The sequence below is a fragment of the Cyrtonyx montezumae genome, unplaced genomic scaffold (genome assembly GCF_038088225.1).
Source record: "Cyrtonyx montezumae isolate F1298 unplaced genomic scaffold, pur_monq_1.0 scaffold_17, whole genome shotgun sequence".
Classification (NCBI taxonomy): Eukaryota; Metazoa; Chordata; class Aves; order Galliformes; family Odontophoridae; genus Cyrtonyx; species Cyrtonyx montezumae.
The window spans coordinates 15020789-15041353 of NW_027071903.1; the positions used below are offsets into that span (position 1 = coordinate 15020789).

General features: G+C 56.2%; 4 protein-coding genes and 1 non-coding gene across 5 annotated transcripts in view; 2 read left to right on the top strand and 3 right to left on the bottom strand.

Annotated features, from left to right (window-relative positions):
- Nucleotides 1-491: 491 nt before the first annotated feature.
- AGRP (agouti related neuropeptide) lies at nt 492-1992 on the bottom strand. The gene is made up of 3 exons (XM_065734268.1): nt 1794-1992; nt 1605-1699; nt 492-770 (listed from the first exon to the last, which is right to left on the bottom strand). Exons 1-3 carry the CDS (start codon nt 1966-1968, stop codon nt 576-578), a joined length of 465 nt encoding a protein of 154 aa, XP_065590340.1. The 5' UTR covers nt 1969-1992; the 3' UTR covers nt 492-575.
- Nucleotides 1993-3691: 1699 nt separating this feature from the next.
- Nucleotides 3692-7364, top strand: LOC136046707 (SNF-related serine/threonine-protein kinase-like). Its single transcript, XM_065733390.1, has 6 exons — nt 3692-3879; nt 4374-4972; nt 5825-5966; nt 6107-6319; nt 6415-6552; nt 6634-7364. The coding sequence occupies exons 2-6, from the start codon at nt 4402-4404 to the stop codon at nt 7349-7351; spliced, it is 1782 nt and encodes a 593-aa protein (XP_065589462.1). The 5' UTR covers nt 3692-3879; nt 4374-4401; the 3' UTR covers nt 7352-7364.
- A 416-nt stretch (nt 7365-7780) lies between these two features.
- TRNAK-UUU (transfer RNA lysine (anticodon UUU)) lies at nt 7781-7853 on the bottom strand. The gene has a single exon. It is a non-coding gene; the product is annotated as a tRNA-Lys (tRNA).
- A 118-nt stretch (nt 7854-7971) lies between these two features.
- Nucleotides 7972-11144, top strand: SETD6 (SET domain containing 6, protein lysine methyltransferase). The gene is made up of 8 exons (XM_065733393.1): nt 7972-8078; nt 8153-8297; nt 8804-8945; nt 9138-9332; nt 9492-9615; nt 10006-10186; nt 10371-10513; nt 10666-11144. The coding sequence occupies exons 1-8, from the start codon at nt 7980-7982 to the stop codon at nt 10972-10974; spliced, it is 1338 nt and encodes a 445-aa protein (XP_065589465.1). The 5' UTR covers nt 7972-7979; the 3' UTR covers nt 10975-11144.
- Nucleotides 11145-13640: 2496 nt separating this feature from the next.
- Nucleotides 13641-20565, bottom strand: part of CNOT1 (CCR4-NOT transcription complex subunit 1) — a 50143-nt gene continuing 43218 nt past the window's right edge. The window contains exons 40-49 of the mRNA XM_065733422.1: nt 19720-19968; nt 19023-19186; nt 18627-18744; nt 18051-18152; nt 17588-17761; nt 16740-16889; nt 15312-15492; nt 14833-14965; nt 14591-14725; nt 13641-14061 (exon numbers count right to left, since the gene is read on the bottom strand). Coding sequence (XP_065589494.1) covers nt 13983-14061; nt 14591-14725; nt 14833-14965; nt 15312-15492; nt 16740-16889; nt 17588-17761; nt 18051-18152; nt 18627-18744; nt 19023-19186; nt 19720-19968 — 1485 coding nt within the window. The 3' untranslated portion in view covers nt 13641-13982. The remainder of the gene's footprint in view (nt 14062-14590; nt 14726-14832; nt 14966-15311; nt 15493-16739; nt 16890-17587; nt 17762-18050; nt 18153-18626; nt 18745-19022; nt 19187-19719; nt 19969-20565) is intronic.

The following is a 20565-nucleotide window of genomic DNA, read 5'->3' on the forward strand; positions in this document are numbered from 1 at the left end:
TCGGCCCTCCCCTCGGCCCTCCCCTCAGCCCTGAACCGCGGCTGTAAGGCTGTTCGCCGTGCCCTGTGCCCCTGCCCGGCTCTGTTCGCTGCCGTCTCGGGGCGTTTGAGCTGTTCGGGTGGGGTGACACGTCCCCCCGCGGGCAGGCTCTGAGGGCGGGAGCAGCTCTCCTGTGAGGAAAGGCCGAGCGGCCCGGCCTCGTTGAGCCTGGAGAAGAGGAAGCTCTGGGAGTATCTCCCTGCGGCCTTCCTGTGCTTGAGGGCAAGAGAGGGGGCTGAGTTTTTGCAACAGTCTGATAGTGATAAGGCTTTAAACTAACGGAGGGGAGGTGCAGGTCAGGTGTCAGGGAGAAATCCCTCCCTCAGAGGGCAGCAAGGCACTGCAACCGCTGCCCAGAGCTGTGGGTGCCCCAGGCCATCGGTGGGCCCTGGGCAGGAAGGTTGTCCCGCATCCCCTTGTTCCCAGCACAGCCCACATCCCACACTCAGCAGTGCTGTCTGTCTGCTGCTTTATTGGAGCCGCAGAGGGGGAGGGCCGCTGGGGGCAAGCGGGCAGCCCTGCAGCATGGCTTCTAGCTAGTTCTTGCCGCACGGGAAGGTGCTGCTGATCTTCCTGCAGTAGCAGAAGGCGTTGAAGAACCGGCAGTAGCAGGTGGCACAGGGGTCGCAGCAGGGGATCTGGTGGCCCAGGCAGGACTCCAGGAGGCGCACGCAGCGGCGAGGGGAGGAGCGCTCCTCCCGGCCTGCAGCTTGCAGGGCTGCGGACGGTGCCTGCAGGGGAGAGGAGGAGGGGGAAGGTTCGCCTGCGAAGACGTGTTGGAGAGCCCGAGGCGCCTCCGTCTCAGACGGGAGGCTGAGATACCCAGAATTCTCGTGCTCTTAAGACAAGGGGCTTGGGGCTGGCCCCTGATGTTGCCAGCTCCTCTCTGTGCCTTGCTTGCTGCTCCCCGAGCACAGGGGACCTGGGGCATCAGACCTGCTTGGCATTCCCCTCTTTCCATCCAGCTGAAGCCTTCCCCTCCAGGTTACCTCCCTTCAAGGATCCCTTAACTTTCTGTCCGTAGGAAAACAACCCTGGTCTCTCCAGTCTCTCATCCTGGGATATTCCTCATGCCCTGCGTCACTTCATCCGTGAACCCCTCGGGTCTCCATCTCTCCCCCAGGGACAGCAGGGCAGATTGCATACACGCTGCAAGGGGAAGGGAGGTGAGTGTTTTCCTCCCAGAGGACCCAGCAGCCCTTGATTCACTGCTCCCGGGCTGGAAGTGCCCTCCGATTTTGAACTGAATTGGTCTGGATGGAGCAATTTCGAAAAGAGGATGTTTCACGCTCACTCAGAAACGTGGGCTGGGAAGGTTGGGATCCCACAGCTTCTTAGGAAACAAGGCAAACCTCCCAGCTCACCTCCCAGCCCCTGCAGAAGGCCAGCCCCAAGCAAGGGGGCTTTCCTGGCCCTTCTGCTTCCAGCTCCCCTGTCTCCCTCAGCAGGCAGTGAGGGGATGCTCCCTCCCTTTTAGTGTTTGCTATGGAGAAGCCTGGTACGGCCCCAAGCAGCCCTGGCTTTGGGTGTCTTTAGGAGAGCACAAGCTCTCACTGTGTAGTTACCTGTGGTTCCAGCACGCTGCTTTTCTGCACAAGGTCACCATCGCCTTCCTGCACCTCCAGGGCCACCTGATCCAAGTCTGGCTTAGGAAGAGCACCTGTGAAACATGGAGCGGGTGTGCAAGGTGAGCTCCCTGCTTCGGGTTGGGGGGACCTGGCTGTCCCAGGAGGGCTGGGGACTGTGGGGCTCACCGGCGAGCTCCGCTGACGCCTCCTTGGCCCCGCGCAGCAGGCTGGAGTAGCGGGCTCTGTCTGCCTCGTCGAGCCCAGCACTCATCTTCTGCAGGGGACTGCGGCCGAGGTCCGAGCTGAGGACAGCCTGGATCCCCTGCAGCAGCCCGCAGCACAGCAGCAGCGCGTTCAGCATGGTCCTGGGGCGACGTGCACAGCGTCAGCCCGGTGCCGGCGGTGTTTCCCAGCCAGCTTTATGGTGAGCAGGAGCGTGTGCTGAGCAGGTGGGAGCAGCTTCCCGCACCGTGACAGCGGTGTCCCCAAGAGGACGTCCCTGTGTTTCGCCAAAGCTCCTTTTGCAATGAGTGGAGAGGCCGAGGGCTTCCCCGTGCTCACAGGGGAACCTTTCCCTCTCCCCACCACGCACTGGGCTCAGTGGTTTGGGGCCTTTTGGGTCCCTGTGGGTTCTGCAGGAGACTGAATCCAAACCGAACCCTCCTCACCCCACAGAGCCACCCCACACCACGCCACGGGCCCCCCACCCCGCAGCCCCATCCCCGCAGTGGGCACTGACCTCCAGCCGGCGCGGGGCTCTCTCTGAGCGTCTCTCTGCCTCGATGCCCTCCCTCCCCACCTCGGTGTCCTCCCTCCCCACATGCTCGCTGGGAACTTATATCGGCTTCCCGTTAATGAAGTGCTGCAGCCACATGACCCCGCAGAGCGCGGGTAGGTGGGCTTTGTGCACACGGGGCTTTGTGTGCACGGTGAAGCAGCGTCGGGGCGTGGGTGGGATGGAGTGCTGCTGCTGTGGGGCCGAGGCCACGAGCTGCTGTCCCCAAACCCAAGCGAGCCTGTGCAGGGGTGCTGCCCCTCTGTCCGTACCCGAGAATGGAGGAGTGGTGATGAATACATGCGTGGCTTCCTCTTGCATCCTCCTGCACCGGCGATGCATCACCTGCTTCTGCCCCAACACCAGCCCTGCTCCTGCCCCACAGCTTTGGGAAGCCTGCTGTAAGTGTCCCGAGTCTCTGCAGCTTCAGAAGGAGCCACGGAGGCTATGGCAAGGAGCGGCTCTGATGCTGGAGGAGCCTCCGAGTGCCCCCAGCCCCACTCCCTCACCCTTCTCCGCGCTTTGGAGAAAGCCCTCTAGCTCCTGGCACGAGCCCAGCCACGGTGCAGAGCCTCCCAAAGTCCTCAGCACCCACTGCTGCCTGGCTGCAGGTCCTCCAGGCACCGAGTGCACCTCCTTCACTCATCCCTTCCAGGACCTGCAGCCTCAGAGCACTCAGCTCTGCGCATCCCGCCCTCAGCTGCACCCCAGGAGGAAGGATGAGTGCCGACCCACTGCCCGCATCCCTGCTGCTGGGTCCCACTGCCACGCACGGATGTGGTTCCTTTGGTTTCTCGGCGCTCAAGCACCACACCCAAACCCAAAGGAAGCTGCGCTGAGCCTGCTGCAGCCCCAGCCCCACAGCTATGGGGCCGGGCACAGGGATGGAGGAGACACCCCTGCACCTGCCCTCCTGCAGCCCTGCACCCACTTGGGATGCTCGCCCCTCACACCCAGCCGGGTCTCCCTGCACATCACCCCGGTGCCCTAGAGGGACGCAGCCCCCCCCCCCCCCGTCCCCCCCACCCCACTGCCGTGCCCGCAGTGACGCCAGCCCGGAGCGGGGCTCGCTCATTAGGGGCTGCTCGGGGAAGGCATTAAGCGGCTCCGAGGCGGCCGAGCGCTGAGAGCTTTTTAATCTGCGGGAACATCTCCCGCTTCGTGAGCGGCCCCGGGCAGGTAACGAGCTAAACGAGCAGCCCGCCCATCGCTTCCAGGAACACAGCGGCCGCAGCGAGGCCGCCCCACGCTTGTCCCCAGCCCCGCGTCCTCCCTCGCCCTAATTTGGGGTTAACCTCCCCCCCCCCCCCCAAACCCCCCGCCCGCTCTGACGGCCGAGCCGGGTGCGATGAGCTGCGCCCGGCCTCAGCCCGGCTGCGGGGTTGGGGTGCGGGAGAGGACGGGGGCCCTTTAAGGCTGCGGTCCGGAGCACACTGACGTCAGTGGGGCGGGCGCACCGGGACGCCGCAGCCCCGCGGCCCCGAGCTCCGCCGCTCGGTGAGTGCGGGACCCCCGGGGGAGGGGGGGGGGCGGATGGTGGGGTTTGGGGGTGATGGGAGTGTTGAGGGGGGCTGGGTTTCGGGGGCTGGATGTGGGGTTTGGAAGTGGTTGGGGTATTTGGGTGCTCGGGAGGTTGGGGGGAGGGGGAGGAGAGGGGAGGTTGGGGTGCCCGGGGTCATGGGAGGGGGGGGTAAATGGGAGGTGGGGCGACTGGGGTGCTGGGAGGGGTGGTTTTGGGGGGGTGTTGGGAGTGCTGGGGTTGGGATGCCTATGGTTGCGGGGTGCACTCGTGGAGGGTGGGGATTTGGGGTGTTTGCTGGGAATTGAGGGTTGCTGCTGGATGGGGTGTTGGGGTGCCTGGGGTCACGAGGTGCTCAGGATGCTTAGAGCTGGGGGGGGGGCGGGCCGGGAGGTGCATTGAGCTGCCCACGGCGCTGCTGGGACCCCCGGGAGAGTCGGGGTGCCCTCTGTCAGCGCCCTCCGCCCCGCAGCGCCCGATGCCCGTCCCCGCCCGGCACCATGGCCGAGGGCAAGATCGCGGGGCTGTACGACCTGGAGCGCACGCTGGGCAAGGGCCACTTCGCCGTGGTGAAGCTGGCACGGCACGTCTTCACGGGGCAGCGCGTGGCCGTCAAGGTGATCGACAAGAGCAAGCTGGCGGGCGAGGCGGCGGGGCAGCTGCTGCAGGAGGTGCGCTGCATGAAGCTGGTGCAGCACCCCAACGTCGTGCGGCTCTACGAGGTCATCGACACCCACGCCAAGCTCTACCTCATCCTGGAGCTGGGAGACGGCGGCGACATGTTCGACCACATCATGCGGCACGAGGGCGGCCTGGCTGAGCCCCGCGCCAAGCACTACTTCGCCCAGATCGTCCACGCCATCTCCTACTGCCACAAACTGCACGTGGTGCACCGCGACCTCAAACCCGAGAACGTCGTCTTCTTCCAGGAGCAGGGGGTGGTCAAACTGACGGACTTTGGCTTCAGCAACCGCTTCCAGCCCGGCAAGATGCTCACCACCAGCTGCGGCTCGCTGGCGTACTCGGCACCGGAGATCCTGCTCGGGGATGAGTACGACGCTCCGGCCGTGGGTAAGGGCGAGGAGGAGCCCCGCGCCTCCAGCGCTCTCCTTTGTCGGCACACGCGCGGCCTCGCGTTCCCTTTTCGGGCGTCCTCGGAGCCCTGGGGGATAAATCCTGCCCCGGGGATGCTCGGCGGAGCGCGGCGTGGTGCTGTCAGCAATTGGATGGCGGAAGGAAAGCCGTTTGGGATGCAGCTCCACGAGCTTCCTCCGGGTGCTTCGGGCCACGGGAGGGGAAGGAGGGCCGGGAGCTGGGGCGGGAGGGCCGGGAGCTGGGGCGGGAGGGCTGCGAGGAGCCGGCTCGGAGGGGCGGTGGGAACGGGAACGCGTAGTTCTGCAAAAGCAAATCAAGGAAACTGGCACGGATGAGAAATTTTCAAATGCGCAGGCACCGAAGGTATTAACGGAGAGCTCAAGTCATCCTAAAAATAAGGCGTTTTGCAATAGGAAGAAAATCAGTGGCCGGGCTGCCAGGCGGGGCCGCGTGCGGTCACAAGGAGGCACGTGAAGATGAGTGCTGCCGCAGCTGGCACCGGGCTGGCCCCGGCCCCCGCGGTGGGGCGGCCCACTTCAGGGTGTGCCTGCGCAGCTGGGAAAGCCCGACCCGTTGCCTGGGCCCTATGGCGCCTGGGCTGCGGACCACGGGCGGATTTGAGGGCTCCCAGTGCCTGTATGTCCCTGTCCGCGTTGGGGAGGAGGCTGAAGTGCCGGGGTCCTGTCCCATGGGGGGGGGGGGGGTCCTGTCCCATCCCCACCAGCTGGAGCCTTCCCGATGGGGGGGGGCAGCATGACCGCAGCGCTCACATTTTGCCTTTCTCGGGGGGGGGGGGTTGTTTCCTGACTCTCCCTCTTCCTCTTTCAGACATCTGGAGCCTGGGGGTCATCCTGTACATGCTGGTGTGCGGGCAGCCGCCCTTCCAGGAGGCCAACGACAGCGAGACGCTCACCATGATCATGGACTGCCGCTACACCGTGCCCCCGCACGTCTCCGCGCAGTGCTCCGAGTACGCAGCTCTCCCTGCTGTCCCCGGGGGGGGGAGGGGGCTGGGGGGAAAGCTCCGGGCTGTGTGTGTGTGTGTGTGTGTGTGTGTGTGTGTGTGCGCGCTCTGACGCGGTTCCCGCTGTCCCTCCCTTCCCCTCGCAGCCTCATCTCCAGGATGCTGCAGCGGGACCCGCGGCAGCGAGCCTCCCTGGAGCAGATCGAGGGCCACGCGTGGCTGCAGGGGGTGGATCCGTCCCCCGCCAGCCGCTGCCTGCTGCCCCTCACCTCGCACAAACGCGTGTCCCAGGAGGAGCACGAGATCATCATCCAGGCCATGACGTGCGGGCACATCGCCGACCGCGACACCATCCAGGAGTGAGTGGGAGATGGGGACCGAGGGGGGGGGGGGGGGGGGGTTTGGTGCCGGCGGCCGGCGGGTGCTGACCCCCGTCCCTGCCGCGGTCACGCAGGGCTCTGGAGGCCGACCGCTACAACCACATCACGGCCACCTACTTTTTGCTGGCCGAGAGGATGCTGCGGGAGAAGCAGGAGGAGCGGGGCCGCCGCCAGAGCCTCCTCTACGACCTGGCCAAGCAGGTGCAGAGCAGGTGAGCCCCCTCCGCCCTCCCCTCCCTCCGCAGCCCCGCGGAGCCGCGTGCTGACACCTCTGCCCCCCTCCCCGCGCTCAGGAGCGGCCACTCGGACGCGTTCGGCCCCGGGGACGGTGCTGGGGGCCGACAGCCCTTAGCGGAGGCTGCCGGCAGCTCCCTGCCCGACGGCGGGGACGGCGTCCGCGGCCGTCAGCCCCCGCGGGTGCTGCTGAAGGCCCCCACCATCGATACGACCATCACCAAGAGCACCCCGGCCCTGCAGCAGATCTGCGAGGAGGAAGAGGAGGAGGAGGAAGACGAGTGCAGACCCAGCGCGATGGAGAGGAAGAGCAGCTCGCTGAACCAGGAGCAGATGAGAGATTTTCTCCGTGGCGGGGCCCGGCGGCCACCGTGCCGAGGGGGGGTGCTGGGCTGGGGGGGCGAGGCGGGGGGGCGGGCGGGGTACCCGGGGGTCGGCGGAGCACGAGGGGCCCCGGAGCCGCGGGGGGACGGGAGGGGCAGAGCGGGGGCACCCGAGGGTGGGGAGGGCTCGAGGGGACCCGCGCCCGCACCCTCCGCGGAGCCGAAGGAGAAACGGCCGGGGGTGGGGGTGGGGATGGGGGTGGGGGTGAGGGGCGGCGAGGGGGAGGCGGAGAACGTGATCAAGCTGGACCCGGGGAAGGGCAAGAGCGGCAGCCTGAGGGAGCGGCTGATGCAGTTCCCGCTGTGCGAGAAAGCCCTGGCCTTCAAGATCCACCCCAGCCCCAAGGAGAGCCTGCTGTCCCTGGGGCAGTTCAACTGCTGCCATGTCATCTAGCGGCCCGGCCCCACGGCCCCCCCGGGATGAAGGCATTTTGTAACGTCTAGAAATGATTTTTTTAAATAGTCTATTTTAATGTAATGACATAGAGACGGCTCTATCCCCCTCCCCTGCCTGAGCTCCCACGGCCCCTGCCCGTACTGTACTGAACCCCCCACCCCCCCCGACCCAAAATGCGCTTCCTATTTATTACCTCTTTGTTTTCTTGCTGGCAAGAAATGAACGCACGAGGCGGGGCCGGAGCTCGGCCCGGAGTGGATGATGGGCGCCGCCGGGAAGCGAAGTTCGTGGGTGCAATAAACCGCGCTTTCGTTTGACGGCTCGGGATGGTCCCTCGGGGGGGAAGATGGGACGGGGACGGGGGAGGGAACGCGGGGAGGGGGGCTGCGCCGAGAGCCCCTCGCTCGCACCTAAAGGATAAAGGAGCGCCTGAACAGGGGCTTGAACCCTGGACCCTCAGATTAAAAGTCTGATGCTCTCCCAACTGAGCTATCCAGGCTCACGTGACGGCCCAGAGAGGGCCTCGCGCTGCCACCAGCGCGTGGCGCGCTCCGACTGAGCCTTTTTGTCCGTCCGCGGCCACCGTCCGCCGAGGGCCGGAGCTTAGCGCTGCCCACGTGCGGCCATGGCGGGCCCGGCCAAGCGGCGCAGGGCGGCGGGGCCCGACCCCACGGCGGCCTTCGTGGCGTGGTGCGGGGCGGCGGGCGTGGAGCTCAGCCCCAAGGTGAGCGCCGGCGGGGAGCGGGCCCGGCCCCGGAGCGGGCCCGCGGCGGCGCTGAGCGGGGGCTGTCGCCGCAGGTGTCCATCAGCCGGCGGGGCACGGTGTCGGGCTACGGGCTGCTGGCCGCCGCCGACCTGGAGCCGGGCGAGCTGCTGTTCTCCGTGCCGCGCAGCGCGCTGCTGTCCCAGCACACGTGCTCCATCCGCGCCCTGCTGCACGACGGTGAGCGCCGCGCGGGGCCGGGTAGCGGGCAGCGGCTCTGGGGGTCTCTGCTTTGTACGTGCGCGGGGCCGGGGCAAAGCGCGCCGCGGTCCCGCTGTCTGCGCCGCGATGGGAGCGACTCTGTCAGTGACAGCCCGCGGTGGGGAGGGGGGGTCCCTCAGGCGTCAGAGTGCCCCTCCGGGCCCAGGGCTTCGCGCTGGAGCCGTTCTGGTTTCACTCGTGCAGCGCTGGGTGAGCTGCCAGCACGGGGCGGCAGATCCCGGTCCTGCAGCAGCAAGGCTGGGGGAGAACAAGGGGAGGTGGAAGAGACCTTAACTATCATCTTGTTCCCAGCCCTTTGCCCTGGGCAGGGATGGTGCCCACCAGGCAGCCTATAAACCAGGGTGTTTTCTCACTGCTCCGAGCCACGCTTTAGTTCTGGGGAAATGTATTTTCAGAACAATTGATTAAAATCTCAGATGGACCTCATTAGTTTATTTTTTTCTCCACCACCTCTGGCTGCGTAGCCCAGGAGTCCCTGCAGAGCCAGTCGGGGTGGGTGCCGCTCCTGCTGGCCCTGCTGCACGAGTACACGACCAGCACCTCCCCCTGGCGGCCCTACTTCTCCCTCTGGCAGGACTTCAGCAGCTTGGATCACCCCATGTTCTGGTAAGGTTGGTGCTGAAGGGATGTGGGTGTGCTGTGAGGGGCGCAGCCTCAGCTCTCTGTCAGGCACTACACGAGGTTGCAGTGTGCTGCAAGAGCTCTGCAGAGCGTGAGGAAGCCGCTGTTTGGAGGGAGTTCAGATCCTTTTTCCTGGGGCAGATGGAGACAGAGCTGCTGGTTTGGTTTTTGCAACAGGCCTGAAGAAGAACGAACGAGGCTTCTGCAGGGCACCAGCATCCCCGAGGCAGTGGACAAGGACCTGGCTAACATCCAGCAGGAGTACAGCTCCATCATCCTGCCCTTCATGAAGTCCCACCCCGACATCTTTGACCCCAAGCTGCACACGCTGGAGCTGTACAAGCAGCTGGTGGCATTTGTCATGGCTTACAGGTGAGCAGCGAGGGCTTTGTGCTCACGTAAGGGAGGAAAGATGAGCAGGGGGAAGGAGAGGCGGTGAGTGGTTACAGGCTGCGTGGTTTAAAAGGGTGCAGGCGTGAGCCAAAGCTCGCCCTGTATTGCGAGCTGTGAATCAGGGTTGTGTTCACGTAGCTTTCAGGAACCTCTGGAGGAGGAAGATGAAGATGAGAAGGGCCCCAACCCTCCCATGATGGTGCCTGTGGCAGATATTTTGAATCACGTGGCCAATCACAACGCCAGCCTGGAATATGCTCCCGTGAGTGGCAAGGCCCAGTGCCTGTTCCTGCATGACCCCGTGGCTCTCCGTGGCCACAGCAGCACTGCTCCCTGCCAGGGAGCGGGCCTGGATCTCACTCACAGAAAGCTTTTGTGTGACGTACACGGCTGCTGCTTGCTTCAAGCAAGCCAAGCAAGAATTTAGGGTCATGTGAACCTTTCTCGAGATGCTCTTGCTGCAGGAAGAGACCTTATTTCTCCTGCTGCTCACTGCTGTTGTACACAGAAGGTCGCTCTTCCCTGGGGTCACACATAAGACACATACCTGAAGGGTTTTCCTGGGAAAAACCAGCACCCCTGCTCCAAAAGCAGCCTGTTAAGGAGAGGCAGCTCACGGCTGTCTCAGGGCCTCTCCTCTCTCTGCTTGCAGAAGTGTTTACGGATGGTTACAACGCAGCCCGTCAGCAAAGGGCAGGAGATCTTCAACACGTATGGGCAGATGGCCAACTGGCAGCTCCTGCACATGTATGGCTTTGCAGAGCCATATCCAGGCAACACCAACGACACGGCCGACATCCAGATGGTGACCGTCCGCACGGCAGCGCTGCGGCGTGAGTGCTGGCCACGGGGAGCACGGGGCTGGGGCTCTGTTAAGCAGCTCAGGGTGAGGGGGAGGTGGGGCTGTTCCCACAGCTTTTGAAGCTCTGGGGCTACGTCGCGGGTTTCTGTTTTGTTTCCCCTTCTGCCATCGCTGTGGAGTGAGCGGGGTCTGCAGCTCTGCTGTCTTCTGAACAGGTGCCAAAAGCGATGCCCAGCAGCAGCTGGTCGCGGAGCAGTGGGATTTCTTGTGCCAGCTGGAGATGGTGGGGGAGGAAGGAGCCTTCGTGCTGGGCTGGGATGAAGTGCTGACAGAGGAGGAGCTGTCCACGACCCTGAAGGTGAGCAGTGGCTGAGGTTTGCTGGTGGGATGCTCTCTCCTCACTTAGGCATGCTCTCTCCTCTCGCGTCCAGCTGAGCAGTAACTGCTGCCCCACAGAGGCCCGAAGGCTGCCTGAGGTCCTCAGCTGTCTGTGTGGTTGGGTCATTGCAGGTGCTGTGCATGTCAGAGGAAGAGTTCAAGGAGTTCAAGGAACAAGATGGCTGGGAGGACGACAGCGAGGAGGGGGAGAACTCGACCCTTTCTAACGCAGCTCTCTCCAGGCTGAGAAGCCCTTGCAAGATGCTCCTTCGTGACAGCGTGCTGCTGACCCTGGAGTCGTACAGATCAGACCTGAGAGCAGAGCACAACTTGCTAAGTAAGGAGGTTTATGAGAAACTGAGTCGAAGGGAACAGCAAGCTTTGCATGTGCGCTACGGCCAGAAAAGGATCTTGCATCAGCTGCTAGAGCTGGTCCAATAAAAGCCTCGCTGCCCCTGGAAACCACAGCTGTGCTCAGAAAGGGGAGGTCAGCCCTCAGCTATCTCTTCGGCAGCAGCAAAGGTGGAAGGCAGGGTGGGCCTGCTTGTCCCTCACGTGGCTCCTGGTTTTAGCTGCCTCTGCATAAAAAACAACACTGCACAGCACAGGAGAACATTTAAGTGGCCTTACAGCAAGAGGGCCGGAGCACAGCCCTCCATGTTCAGGGCAGACTCACATACACCAGCATCATCAGAAGTGGGATCCCTCACTCACTGTCAGAGGTTGAAGGCAGCCACTGTGCCCTGCGCAGGTAACAAGCTGCAAGTGAGAGCCTGTCTCTTTCTGGCTTTCACAGGGGCTCACTACAGCACAGCGAGTCCTCCTGACCTCTGCAGAAGGCGTTTCTGTGAGTGCTTGAGACCCTGGGAGCAGTCACAGGTCTGCAGGTTTGGTTTTCGATGCACACCTTAATCCAGGCAGTGCTGTCCCGCATCACACGCAGCCTTATTTTTCCCCTGGCAGCCTTGTAAGATATAGCATGCTGGAGGTTTGCAGGCCAAACTATGTTAAATCAAGATGGAGTTTCTTACCCAGCTGATGCCACCTACTTCAGCAGGATGCAGGACCCCCTCTGAAAGGTTTCTGAGCTCATTTTAACTGCAGTGACAGCGAACGAGCAAAACCCAGACTGCATCCACACACGGAGGTTAGCTGCAGCCCTGCGTGCACTGCTGGGGTGCCAAGGTGATGCAGTGGCTGTTCAGAGTGCAGTCTGGGTGCATTTCAAACCAGGCACAGAGCAGTGAATGCGAAGAAGGCCATTGTGCCCATGGCTTCTGCTGGCAGGGACACTGGCATCACCACAGAGGTGGCACCAGCAATGCCAGCAGTAGCAGCTGGGGGCTCCTTCCCTTTGTTAGGAAGAAGCAGTCACAGGTTGGGATTTTGGCAGTCCCCTCTGCCTCCCACCCTTCTGTACACCACCCTGACAGCTCCTAAGGCCTAAAGGGAACCAGATGTGTGCAGCAGTATTAGTACAGAAGCACAGAGACCTTTTAAGCTTGAGCAGAGCCAGCAGGACAAGGCAGCAAGCTCATATGCAGAGCTTGGCTTGCTGAAGTTAAATGGCAGAAAAGCCCCACCAAATCTGGACTGGATAAAGCTGGTTGCTGTTAGTTCTCTGTCTCCTAACCCAGTACAGCAGGGAAGAGCAAGCTGGACTTCCAGCTCCGTGGCCAGAACGTTCCAACTTCAAAAGGCTCAATCACAGCACAGCTGCTGACCTGCCAAACAAAGGCCAGGGAACTGGAACTGGCAAGAAACTACTCCTTCCAACAGGTGACCCAATAGTGTGCAGGAAAAGGTAAAAATGTGTCCACCAGCACGTCTGGCTCAGTGCACTTCCTTAGATCTCATTTTTGCTCTGTGCAGCAAAAGCACAGCTAGCCACAGAGCAGGAACTCCTGACCTCTGCACGCTGCTGTGACAACAGAGCAGTGAATCTCTTTCCTCACCATCTGTGTACAGGCCTAGGCTAAGGGAGCCTGCAGTATTCATCCCTACAAGTTAACCTAGGTAACCAGCAAGCTTACACAGGCACTCAAAGGGAGTGTTGTATCAGGGAGCATCATGAGGAACAGAACTGATCTGCTACCCGTGCTCTGTGCCCCTCCCCTCCTTTCAAGCACTCTGCTCTGCTTGGGAATATTTCCATCTCCACATAACTACTGTGTGTCCTTCCTCCTGGCACTCTGAATCGAGGCCCCATCTATTCCTAAACAAGTTTTCCCTCCCAGTGCTGGAAGCAAACAATTCTCACTAGGCAGCATCCAAAATGCACTGGAAAACTGCACACTGTGGAGGGGTGGAAACGGATTTTGAAAGACAGTGAGCAGCCAGGTAGGGTGGAACTGGAGAGAATAAGCACAGTGGCACGTGCTGCATGTCATGACTTTAATGTGTAACTACAGTATGCATACATACAAGAAGTGGGAGAACTAAAGCCCAAGAACTAGAAAGGCTACAAAATACAACACGTGGACCAATACTTTACAAAACATTCAAAATCCTTACAAAATGGGCTGTATTGGTCCTTTGTTCTTCTTTTTTTCCTTTTTTTTTGTTTGTTTTTGATAGTTTTTTGTGTGTTTTTTTGTGGGTTTTTATTATTATTATTATTTTTTTTTTTTTTACAAACTTATACTGTCACGGGGTAGGGAAAAGTCTGGATTCAGTTCCCCCCCCTCCAAAATTTACAAGTGTCAGGAGAAAAAAAAAACAAAACAAAAACAAAAGCTATAGGCCTGGTCTCTGGTTTCTTTACTAAAAACAGCTGACCCTCTCCCAATGGGCCTGAGGTGTGTCTTCCCCAACAGCAAGGAGGGGTTCTGAGCACTGCTCAGCTCTGGCAGCAAATGCTGGAGGAAAGGGGAAAGCAGCACTGGATCTTCCACCCCTCCCTCACCCCTCCCTCACTTAGCAGTATTCCCATATTACAAACATACCTGCTTTTTTTTTCCCCCCTCTGAAGAACAACTTAGTGATTTAAAGGTCCCCCATCCACATTAAGAAAAAAAAAATAAGTTACATAATAATATAACTGGCTTTTCAATATTCTTTGGGAGTCTGGCAATGTCAGGACAAGGAGGTCTGCCCCAGACAAGCACTTGGCATCAGCAGCTGCCCCTTTATTACAAGCTGGACAGGCACCAGTTACCCACTTGCCTTTTACACACTTTGCACAAACCCAGAAGTCCAGACAAACGTTTCTGTTCCTTGTATTTACACTAGTTCAAAATGATATTCACAGCATCTTCTGAATTTTGGCCAAAAGTAAAAAAAAAAAAAACATTTTTGTTTCAAACTTTGGAACGTGCCCACAGACTTTCACCCCACGTGTGTACCCAATCGAGGGGTCTGGGAAGGTCAGGAAGAGCCTTACAGATTCTTCTGTCATTCGATGGGACAGGGGCCTCCAGGCTGGCACATTTACAACACAGGATGCAGCTCTAACTGGCTCCAGTCCCCTCCATTACTTGCTGGGCTTGCTTCTGCCCCATGCAGCACTGTGCAACCGACTGGAACAACCTGAACACAGAAGCAGAGCAGTGTTAGGAGTTAACTGTATCTCCACCTGGAGCCCAACGCACCTCTGTGGCACCACAGGTGCAGACACTCCCAACAGCACAGGTAAAGGAGCCAGGCTCTGATGGGCTGCAGTGCTACCACAGCACAGGAGTGCACCACAGGCAGCTCAGTCCCACACAGAAGAGCAGTGTTTGAACAGCGTGTGCACTGTGTAGCAGGCTCCTCTGAACCCTCTGTACTGTGCTGGTGGCAGCTCCACAAAAAACATCTTCAGGATCTCCTCTGCAACGTTAATGTTTTGCTGTGGGACAAGCTTCCACACACAGGACAGGAGGAAAAAAATCAGCACTTCTCACAGCAGCCTGCTGTGACTTCCAGTAACCACTCTGCATTCTGCACTCAGGTTGTGTTTCCTCTTCTCGAGACAGGAAACACTGCTTCTACTGCAAAACACCAACAGCTCAAGGTACAGCTCAGCACCAGCTTCAAACGTATTGCTTTAGCGATCTTGTCTCTAAGTTATACTCACTTCTCAATCTCTGGAGCACAGTGAACAAATTCATGGTTCCAGAACTTAAACGCTGGGTTTTTTATCAGCTCAATGAAGGTAATAAGGAGACCCCAGGGATGAGGCCTATTTACAATCAGTCGTTCCAAGAGGACCCTGCAGTCCAAGAACAGAGCAGTTAGAACAGAAAGGTCTGAAAAACAAACAGGAAAGGAAAGCAAGAAGCTGAATGCAGGCAAGTTAAATCCCCCCCCCCCCCTCACCTTGTGATCTGCTCCTGGATAGCCTCAGTGTTGGCCTCTGCGAACAGGTAAAGCATGGTGCAGCTGAAGTAGTGGGTATGACTGTTGGGGTATCGCAGCTGGTTGGCAATTGCATTCAAGAAGAGGTACCGACCTGCAGAAGAAGAGTTGTGAGTACACACGGTGACCCCTACCCCACTGCAAGAGGGGAAAAGAAACCATTAGTACTGCCTAAAATGAACATTTCTAAGCGTGCCCCTTCCAGGTACAAGAAACAAACACTGAAGATGTGCAGGAGCCTCACCCACTCCAGCTGAAGGGGCAGTAACAACTCTTCATTAAACTGATTTCTCATTCCCTTGCACGTCCTTCGCATTTGGTTTTAATATTGCTCCTGCATTTAACATGCACCACTCCCTGTGGGTTCACTAGCAGCTGCATGGGACAATGTGCACTTCTCAGCTCAATCTGCTTAAGTCAGCTGTGACAAACCAGCTCACCTTCGGTGTCCAGGTCCACCGCCAAGTTCTGGAAGATGTCCATGTGTGCTGAGTGGGTAATGGTGCTCATGGAGGGTGTGCTGCCTTTGTTGTGGATGTGTGCAATAGCTTGAGTACCTACGTAGAGCACCAGTGCATTAATCAGCTGGATGTTGTAGCGGTTGCCAGGTTCATTTGATACCTAATAGGGAAGATGGAAAAAGCATTAAACGTTCTGTGTTCCTTCAGAAACGTAAGGGACAGCATGTACAACAACAACAGCACCCAGATCTCTCTTTGTTTATACAGAAGGCAACATACTTCACGTCCACAAATTCTATTTGGCATTTACCCATTTGTAATGCAATGGTTGCCCCATCCCTGCAGCTGCTCAGGTCCAGGCTGGATGGGGCACCTGCTTTGGCAGGAGATGCCTCTGCCATGACAGGAGTTGGAACTAGGTTGTCTTTAAGGTCCCCTGCAATCCAAGGCACTCTGTATTCTGTATAGGACCAATAAAGTGCTGACTGACCAAACATACAACTTTCACACTCCCCTCCTTAAAAGAAGAAAAATAAATAACCAGATGAAGGCAACGTGAATGCACCAGCTGTGCCACGGGCTGCCTGAAACAGCCAGCACTTGTGTGAAGGTTTATGCTGGAGCAGTTTTCAGAGGAAGTCCAACTTCAGTCCTGAGTCCTGCTGTAAGCTTCACTGTGTGATGTGCTAAATGAGTAGAGCTGGCTAAGAGTTCAGAACTGGGCTTCTGGCTGATTGCCCTGCCCTCCTTATACTCTTCCCCCAAAGCGTTAGCTTGCAGATCCACAGACATCAAGAAAAAACTATGAATTCACCTGCAGTCAAACTTTAGATTCTAAAAAAAGCCCACAGCCAAGTTCAATATACTTGAACTGATACTCAAAATGTGGAGGATCAGACAATGGCCTGGGCAAACAGTGCTGGAGTCATGTGATGGAAGCCACAGAGCTCCTTTATCTGCAGGGGACAACAGTGAGCTTGATACAGTCAACCCCATTTACATTCTTCTCTACAGTCTGCAACACTGCACTAGAGACATCCAAGCAGAGAAGGCCAAGGTTTAGATACCCTTACTTCTCACCTAAAGCATCTGGCAGCACACGTAGATAAAATCTACTGCTTTTAGATTAGATTGGTTCAAGGTTGCTAAAGAAAAAATACCCCTCAATATTTCTGTTTCCACCATAGTTTCTCCTTGATGTATAGTTCCTCCTCCTTCACTTAACTCCCCTGCTAGGGAGAAGAAGTATTTGGAGAAGCACATTTTCTGGGGCTCTTCTACTGCCAGAAACTCATGCTTGCTACAGACTGACATAATTCCTGCTAGGAAGGAATGTGACTCAGCCAACAAGATCATTTATCTCGTAACACTTCCTAAATCCAACTCCCTCAGAAACCAACCACTCACTTGTAAGTTGCTGCGCAAGTCAGACAAAAAAGTGACAGGAGAACGGGTTTTGAGATAGGAATCCAGGTCTTTCTTGAACTGAGGTGGCATCACTCCAGTGAAATTGGTGAGTATTCGAGGAGCAATATTAATTTCACTCAACATGTCCACCTGTTAAGAGAGAGTCCAGTCAGTTAAACCATAAGCAATCGGTAAAGGAACAAAATGCAACAAGCAGTGTGAGAAAGTTCGTGCTGCCACACTCTTGCCATGATGAGGAGACAGGTGTATGCCCAAGCATCTCATTAGTTCAACTCTCTCCAAGTCTCTCCTCATTATGCAAGAGGTTGGCTTCAGAATGGTAATTTATCCCATCATTTTAAGACAGGACAGAGCCCGTTTCTCGTTAAGAGAAATAACTGATTTAGTGCTTGGACATGCCAGCTCTGCAACAATCACACAACAGAACTCGAGGCCTCACACATCCTGCAGGGCACGAAGTGTCTGTACAGCTCAACATGTGCTGAACAAAACTCTAACAGTCGTTAGCTGAGCTTTCATACAGAGCCACAAAGACTACTTGAGTAGTCTGTCAGTGAGCAGTTAGCACAATGATGAAGATGTCCTTGCTCCAACACCATGGATTCAGTTCTAGGTACATCACAGCAGCTTTCCTTTGGAGAAGCCCTCTGGCTTCCATGCTAAAGGTAGACCCTCACTGATGCAGTCCTCAGGTAAGAAAAGTCTCAACAGCATGTCCTGACGGGTTGAATCTGCATATGTTTTGCAGGCAAGGTAAAGATCTGTTGCTAGCAAAGCCAATCCAGAACAGAGACAAGTTCTATGCTTCCAAGTACAATAAGTCCTACCTTTAGATTGGGGGTGAAAGGGTCTGGAAGCCTCATGTTCCGTGGGAAGGCACTCAGGATCAAATTCCTTAGCTGAATACAGTTGGGTGGGATGACATCGCAGAACCCATAATGGTAATCACATAGAAATTCTGGGAAATCATGCAACAAGACCAGCAACACACGCAGAGTGCCCTGCAAAACAAAATACAGCAGCTTTAATATTAATCTAAGAGGCTCCTAATTGCTGAAACTGCTCAAGAGCTTGCAAACCACCCTTGTACGTCATGTGGTTAGCATTAACAGAAATAAACCAATCTAGGAAGGCAGCCTGTTCTGCCCCACACCCAGTATGCATCTAGCTGAGAAACAAACTCTGACAGAACAGTAAATACTATTTCCCTACCAGATGATATTTTTTTCACTTCAGTTCTACTTTCAGAAGATCCTGGTGGGAAGCACCTACTGCCAGATGCTTATTTACCTTGTAAAGAATTTGCATAGGTTTGGTGAGTTCCACATTTCTGAGGAAAGGAGCCAAGTACTTGAAAAGATCGATGAGTAACTGGGCATACATAGGCCAACCCTGACAAGAAAGAAAACAAACAGCAAGTGATAAGTGGGCAACGAAGAGCAGCAATCTTTAGTTCAAAGCCATAATTTAGGGTAGGTGTTCATATAAAGCTTAATCCCAACTTAAGAAGTACTGCTAGCTCGAGTAGTGACAACTGCACAGCTCACTTCAAGGAGCTCAGTTGTGCTTTGTATATTATGGGTTTTTCCTGAACACTGACAATTGGCCATACTGAGATAAGCATTCAGCCTGGACTACAGCTCTTCCAGACTTTGGCAACAACATGTTTGTTAAATTCCAACCACCCTATAACTCAATAGCCTGTTGACATCAAGCTTCCCCTCCATGCAGTTAGGTTACTGTGAATACAGAAGACAAAAACAGAACAGCCATGCTACTAGTGCACTTCAGGAGATGTGAAAGCATCACACCAGGCATCCTTCTGGGTGAGCTTTTTATTTCAGAAAAGATGAACTGCAGCCACACCTTCTGCTGTGGTGTATGTGCCAGCATTCTTGCAATAAATATCCGATGGGAGATCAGTTCCAGCCAGGCATAAACAAAACCTGGAGCTTTTGTAGGCCTCAGGATGTGAAATGTGTTACTGAAAGAAAAGTTAGAGCAGGTTAGAAGTGCACAGCAATAAGATTGCTTTTCATAACATTGAGGGAAAACATACACAGCCCTAAAAAGCGAGGCATTTCAGCATCATTTTACCACTGACCCTCCTTAAAACAAGCAAGTGGACAGTCTAAGGAGAACAAGTTGTTCTGAATAAGTGATTAAGCCACCACACAGAACAGTCAGATAAGCCTTCAGATGGAAAAACAACAAAATCCTGATCCCACCAGGAAAGGATAAGTGCTGGGATCAAATACATACCAGAAAGCTGTGAGCGTCTGGAAGTTGATGGTCTCCAACACATGCTCAGGAGCATTTAATTCCAGCAGCAGCATGATGAAAATGCGATGGTAAGGAAGCTGCTGAAACTCACTCTGCCGAACATCATGGTCTTGCAGAAGAACTCCCACCACAATACCAAGAACCTAAAGAGAGCAATGTAACTCAGCAATGACAGCAAGAATAACTGTGCAGGTCAGATCACAGGTAAGAACCAAGAATTCCAGCTGTAAGCTAAAACCACGATGTTCGTCAGCAATCCCCAAGCACTACACTTTGCCCAGGGGACTGAGTGAGCACTGCTGAACACTTAGACACAAAACAAGTGGTGTAAAAGCATAGGCAAAGTCCTCCAAAACAAAACAAAACCAAACCAAACCAAACCCCAGCCGCCAAAACCCAAAAAGGTAAGCACTCACTAAGCTACCAACCTTAAACCAAACTTCCTAACAGCTCAGAACACCAGCTGAAAACTGATGGCTTCTCCATTTCAAGGCACAGAAGTGAATTTCAGGTTTGACTTTGAGAGAAACCACTTGGCATCCTGATACTGCACTCAATTTCTCGGTTCAGTGACCAACACATTCAAGTCCTCAACAGTTATTTTAGCAGCAGCCCACATTAAGATCAATGTAACTACACCAGTTAAGTGCAAAGACTACAAAAGATGGTCCACCACCTTGTTCAGGAGGTTGATCTTGGTAACAGTGTTGGTTGCTTCCCCAGAGTGCTTCACCAGCAGCGCAATAAGCCGCACAAAGGCATCCAAGTTGTGATAGCACTTGGCTCGGATCATAGTGGGGTTGGCAGCAGGGTTGTGCTGCTGCTCAGCCTGAGCACGATAGCTGATCTCAACACACATCTCAGTGCAAAGCCGGAAAAAGCGAGTGATCAGGTCATCTGTTTTCAGGATCCCTTGCTGGTGCATCTACCAGGGAAAAGAAAAGCCCTCAGAACCGTACACAAAACAAATTCATCCTACAACATATTTCAAGCACTTCTAACAAGCATTAATTACTCTTCCCTTACTCTTCCCCGAGGTGACTGTTTTCAAAGCAACTTGATGGTGGCATCACAATTTAACCAGGTCATTCGCTCCCAGAGTCTTTGATCTTAAAAACCTTCAAGTCACCAGCAGAGCTGAGAAGCCTGTTTAGTGCCACTTCTGCTACCAGCATTCAACCTTGCACAAAGGGCAGGAAAAGGCAGCAGCAATTTGGTCTGTTGCCCACAAAGGACAGCACAAGCTGTGGGAAGGGCAGAACTCAGCCACCAGCTCAGGAGCCATCACTACTTGGTGGCAATACCACATGTGGATAATAAACTTTCCTTACAGGAACATAGCTTGCAGAGCCAACTTGGGTGTGGGTTTTGGTTTCTCCCTCTTTTTTGGGGGGGAATTATTATTTAATAACACACATCAAGAGATCTCTTTGCTACCCACAGTATTAAAGCCATCAGAATTAAAGCAGAGTTTAAGGGAAGCTCTATGTTTTCAGTAAAGCATTTTACTTCTGAACTCCTG

Excerpts from the sequence above, each read along its gene's own strand:
- AGRP (XM_065734268.1), bottom strand. The coding sequence starts at position 1,968 with ATGCTGAACGCGCTGCTGCTGTGCTGCGGGCTGCTGCAGGGGATCCAG. Across the intron at positions 1,700-1,793 it reads GGCGTCAGCGGAGCTCGCCG|GTGCTCTTCCTAAGCCAGAC; the intron begins GTGAGCCCCACA and ends CATGTTTCACAG. Across the intron at positions 771-1,604 it reads GCAGCGTGCTGGAACCACAG|GCACCGTCCGCAGCCCTGCA; the intron begins GTAACTACACAG and ends TCTCCCCTGCAG.
- LOC136046707 (XM_065733390.1), top strand. The coding sequence starts at position 4,402 with ATGGCCGAGGGCAAGATCGCGGGGCTGTACGACCTGGAGCGCACGCTG. Across the intron at positions 4,973-5,824 it reads GTACGACGCTCCGGCCGTGG|ACATCTGGAGCCTGGGGGTC; the intron begins GTAAGGGCGAGG and ends TTCCTCTTTCAG. Across the intron at positions 5,967-6,106 it reads GTCTCCGCGCAGTGCTCCGA|CCTCATCTCCAGGATGCTGC; the intron begins GTACGCAGCTCT and ends TTCCCCTCGCAG.
- SETD6 (XM_065733393.1), top strand. The coding sequence starts at position 7,980 with ATGGCGGGCCCGGCCAAGCGGCGCAGGGCGGCGGGGCCCGACCCCACG. Across the intron at positions 9,333-9,491 it reads GCATTTGTCATGGCTTACAG|CTTTCAGGAACCTCTGGAGG; the intron begins GTGAGCAGCGAG and ends GTGTTCACGTAG. Across the intron at positions 10,514-10,665 it reads AGCTGTCCACGACCCTGAAG|GTGCTGTGCATGTCAGAGGA; the intron begins GTGAGCAGTGGC and ends GGGTCATTGCAG.